This window comes from Cryptomeria japonica, chromosome 5, assembly GCF_030272615.1.
Source record: "Cryptomeria japonica chromosome 5, Sugi_1.0, whole genome shotgun sequence".
Lineage (NCBI taxonomy): Eukaryota > Viridiplantae > Streptophyta > Pinopsida > Cupressales > Cupressaceae > Cryptomeria > Cryptomeria japonica.
Genome location: NC_081409.1, coordinates 272,271,536 through 272,276,617, shown reverse-complemented (window position 1 = coordinate 272,276,617; position 5,082 = coordinate 272,271,536). Strand labels below are relative to the sequence as shown.

The 5,082-nt window shown below is 34.5% G+C and overlaps 1 protein-coding gene across 1 annotated transcript; it reads right to left on the bottom strand.

Annotated features, from left to right (window-relative positions):
• Positions 1 to 2,549: 2,549 nt before the first annotated feature.
• Positions 2,550 to 4,529, bottom strand: LOC131035211 (coniferyl alcohol acyltransferase). Its single transcript, XM_057966864.2, has 2 exons — positions 3,994 to 4,529; positions 2,550 to 3,874 (listed from the first exon to the last, which is right to left on the bottom strand). The coding sequence occupies exons 1-2, from the start codon at positions 4,432 to 4,434 to the stop codon at positions 2,936 to 2,938; spliced, it is 1,380 nt and encodes a 459-aa protein (XP_057822847.2). The 5' UTR covers positions 4,435 to 4,529; the 3' UTR covers positions 2,550 to 2,935.
• Positions 4,530 to 5,082: the final 553 nt, after the last annotated feature.

Below are 5,082 nucleotides of genomic sequence, written 5' to 3'. Positions count from 1 at the left end.
ATTGAAAGGGTTGGGATTAATGACAAGATAAAGACATATTTGTAACAATATTTGCCTTTGTCATTCATGGAAACACCTGCCAAACAACTTACCAATCCATTTATCAAATATTTATTCTATCTCTACATCTTATCCTTACCTGCGAAACAAATTCTCTTTCTCTCCCCTTTGCTGTCAAAGAAGAAGGATACAAGAGACTCCCCCTAAGAAAACAAAACTAGATCCTGTTTCATAAATAGGTTTTGTTTCTCTTTGTAATGTTTGTTGTATTAAAAATGACTTATATATGCTTGAAAAATTAAAAAATATTTATATTTTAATATTGTAAATGACTTATATATGCATAAAATATAATATTAACATTTAAGTAAGTCACATTTCAATACGTCTGTTTCTTTTCTTATACTTTAAGTTATATTTCATCTATATATTGATAGAATGTTTAAAGAAAAGTTAGATTAAAAAGGTGTACGTTGTGTAAACAAATGAAAGCACAATTATTGGCATATGAAAATAATTGAATTTTTGATGTTTAAGATATAGTATTAAATATATTATTTTCTATACGAAAAAAAATAAAATTTACAAAATAAGTTTTTAAATTCATACCCAAAAATCTTATTTATAATTAAAATAAAAACTATTCTAAAACTTTATATTTAAATATTTTAAAAATTAGAAACAATCATATGACTTGAATTTTAAAAATGAAAACATTTTAAAGTTTTCTTAAGTGCTCGGCCCCACATAAAACTAAACGATGTTTAGTCGTCATTATCTCTGAGTGCTGTCGAAATTACAACTCACAAGCGAATTACGATGTTACGTCTGAAAATGGAATACGTGGCCAAGAAATTCAAAGAAGAATAATGAGCGGTGTAGAGAATGTAGAGAAAATTGGCGCGGACATTGAATGGTTTTAGTGGTACATTGAATGGTTTAACGATACGACATTAGATTTTTTTTTTGGGGCTATTGAATGGTTTTAATGATGATGCAATTGGATTTTTTTGGTTTTAATGGTGACAAAATTGGTTTTAAGAGCCATGAATTGATTACAGTGCATGAATTTGTGTTTGATGTGATTAGCACAATGCATTTTGACAAGCAGCATTTGTATTTCCAAACAATTCTTTATTCTTGTCTCTAGTGATTTAATCTACGGATGTCTTATATCTACACAAGCCACTTGCCTGACAGTCGTAAACCAATTTATGCCCCATCGAGGGTGAAACCGTAGTTCTAGGGTTTTTGGAAAGGACACAAGCCTCTTAAGAAGTCATAGAGCAATCAGTAAAAGTTGGAGGCACAAATGAATTTCAGGTAGTTATTGATACTTACATTAGGTTCCCATCAACTATATTTGTGACTATTTACATAAATCAGGTTGCCCTTCAATTCTATTTTGTGAATGTGTTGTCTTGGCATGATATGAATTAGCTTTTTTTTCTTGTGTACAGTCTTATCTTGTTTAGCTTTGTTTAGCTTTGTTTGTTTTTATTAGTGATGCTTACTTTTTTAAGCTACATTGTGTCAAATACTTTTTCATTCTTGTAGTATTTGATAGGATATTGTGTTGGTGTATTATATCTTACATATTTTGTCTTCGAACATGAGTTGTATCTATGTTGACACTAGGAAAGGTGTATGGACAAGCAATCACGATTTTTCATTTTAGTCACAATCTTTATAATTATTCTAATGAAGAAAGAAAAACTCTAAATTTTATTGTTGTCATGATCATATCATGAACAAACATGTTTCAGGTTAACAACAACAATGTGTTACTCATTGTGATTATGATTATTTAATGTGTAATTATCTATTTTATCACATATTCTTTATGTTATATGATATCTTTCTTAGTTTTGTTCATTACAGTTTGTGATTATCCAGGTTATAAGCATTAAAAACTATTGGTTGTAGTTTTTCATTATACTTAAAAACACGTGCATATTATAATTTCAATCTTATAACATTGTGGTTTTTAACTACATGCTTTCAATCTTATCATTGATATTCTTCCATGTACAATATAGATGTGGACCTTGTATGGATTTATAATAGTTCCTCAAAAAGCCTAATTATGATAATTATATCATAAAAGTGGTGTTTAGGAAATGTTCTTGGAAGCAGTATCGAAAGCACGATAACAAGAAAACCTTATGAATGGGGCCTCATCTTGTTCCACATTAGATAGATGGAGATATAATTTATATCATAAGATTAATGATTGGTAATTAAGAACATTTTTTTCATTGTATTACATAGACTATAGATGAAATTTATGAAATTAATATACATAATTTGTACTCATTGATTTATACTTATTATGGATTACTATAAATGATGATCACTACTGAATTGAGATGTGAATTTGAATAATATCTTTTAAATTTTTATAGTAAAAAAATACTTTAGTATAAAAAACTTATGAATTTATTATCTTTTATCCATATAAATATCTAAGATTAATATATTATAATATATTTATTTTTAAAATTATCTTATATAATAAAATTACCAAATAAAATTAAATATCAGTATCGTAATAGTTGCACCTTCTTTTGTACAAGTGCTAGTTTATTAAGACGAGAACGTTTTCACCCGCATTGAATCAAAGGTTGTTTGACAAGTTATATGTTATCAACTCAGCATTGCCTCCTGATTGGAGTTTGTATTAACCGATGTCTCAGGCAAGCTGGTTGATGGCATAAGATTGGTAGAAAATATCACTCGTCAAGATGACGTCATTTTTAATAATTATTGCTAGAATTAAGCCATTATATTTGTACCATCTGGTTGATCTGGATAAGCTTACACAAGATATTACAACACAGTGGGTGGGTAAGACTAAAACCATTAGCTTAGCATATAAAATTCTACTTTGCAGAAAGCATGAAAGCTCACAGAAGTTCCTTCTGGATCATTTCTTTTACCAGAAATTCATCCGATTGACCCTCACGAACAAAAATTCAGGATCAGTTTCAATGGCGTCTAAGTCCTTCTCGGCCATGTGCATATACACCACCATATTCCCATCTCCCAGGGGGCTCGCCTGCAACATCACATACCCTGCTGTTCCTCCCCATGGAAAATATACACTTGAAAAAGTAGGCTTACCACAACCGAAGTCAAATTGATACAATGGAATCCTCACTCCCGACGACACCACCACGGCAGACCCATCCTCCGCATAAACTCTTGCTAACATTGCTGCTGGTCTCTTCTCCTCCACCCAATCCACGAAGGACATAAAATACTCAGTGTTTGCGGAACCACTTATAACGTTGCGTACAATTTCCGCTATCTCGCTTATGGGCTCCTCTAATATGTGCTTTGCATAGCTCTCCTTGAAAGGAATCGCTATCACGTTTCCGAAGTAGGAAGGAGCGAGGTTCAGATATGCACGCCCATCGATCGGGATACCAATTCTGGTTGGTTCTGAAGAAGCCAAAGCTTGGGCGCGAGCAAAAACTTTCCAAATATAGGAAGAGACCGCCTCCATCTTTGTCATGGGTTTGACAGCAAGGGGTTTTCCTTCAGTTTGGTTTGCGAGAGCCTGCAATTGGAGAAGCGTGGGAGCATCTAAATGATAGATGCGCCCAATTTGGGGTGGAGGAGGATCAGTGCGATCGAGTGCAGAAAAAGGCAGTGCCATGTAATGCCCATCAATGACACGCACTGAAGAAGTGTTGAGAGGGTGGCGGGGATTGATGAGTGAGCGTTCAAAGCAAGGAGTAATAATGGAAGATGAGAGACCCTGAGCGGCCTCCGTCCATGCTTTAAAGAAATTATAGCTGCTTATTCCATCTACAGTTCTGTGATCAAAACAACAACCCACTACAATTCCGCCACAATTCATCCTCGTCACCTGGAAAAAAAGTCATGGTCGTTTAGCTTCATATGGTCACCAATATTGTGCTAAAACAAGTTAAAATTTGTACTAAAACAAGGAATTAGGACGTAAGTTGTGAGTAACTATGTACTTACCTGTACAGCAAGAACAGGAATACAATGAGGGGATTCTCCTTGAAGAGGGTGCCTCTTGGGAGTCAATTTCGCAGCAGTAAAACTTGGCTGAGAAAAATCAAGATCCTTAATGGCAGCACCCGATTCAGCCTCAATGAAGGGCACTCCTTGATTACTGCACTCTATCTCAGGCTCACCATTGTGACTGATAATAAACCTTCCGGCCACTGGATAAAACAGTACTAGTACCTCAGAGAGCGCCTTCTTAATCGAGCTTGCCATGTCTTGGTATGTCTTATCTTGCACTCCTTTGTAAACAAAGAAGTGCCCCGGACTAATTGCGGGAACAGTGAGATCTATGTTGGAACCTTTGAGCGTGCATTTTTTTGTGGGTACAGGCGATTGCACGATGGAGGTTGCAACCATCTCCACCTTAAAATCATTCAAGGTCTCTTTCTCCATGGTAGCTGTTAACCAGCACACAAACCTCAATATAAAAACAGTTCAACTGAGAAGTTGAGGAGTAGGTAGAAGATACCAGGAAGGATATATGCTTAGGTGTGGGCTCTAGGAGGGATGATATATATAAAGTCCGGAAGTCTGCAGTCAAAAAATCAAATATTTGAAGTCTTCTCTCGTGCTCGCCTTAAATTAAACTTAACGATGCTGAGTCGTCGTTATCTGGAGTGCCATCGAAATTACAAGTCACTTGCAACAATAAGATATTCCGTGTGATAAAGGAATATCAATGAATTCAAAGGACAATAATGAGGAGTGCAGACCCAGTCAGGTATAAGGATCAGAAACTTGGTGCGGAATTTTCGCAAACGATTGGATTATGTTTCATCTTCATTGATGTCTGATGTGGCAAAACTTTTTATTTTTCCACGCACCATGGACTTTTCCGCACTATAGATAAACTATGTAACCGTAAGAGATGTGAACTCTTTAGCAGTCAAGAGAGCCGTATGGCAAGATTTGTTGACTTCTGTTTCCTTGATTGTGCAAGGGTGATGTTTTTTCCACTTTAGAGTTTAGATAAAATTTAAATTGATCATAAATATATTATTAGTATGGTAAGACTTGATTTTTGTTTTATTGAATGGATAA

Excerpts from the sequence above, each read along its gene's own strand:
- LOC131035211 (XM_057966864.2), bottom strand. The coding sequence starts at position 4,434 with ATGGAGAAAGAGACCTTGAATGATTTTAAGGTGGAGATGGTTGCAACC. Across the intron at positions 3,875-3,993 it reads TTCCTGTTCTTGCTGTACAG|GTGACGAGGATGAATTGTGG; the intron begins GTAAGTACATAG and ends CTTTTTTTCCAG.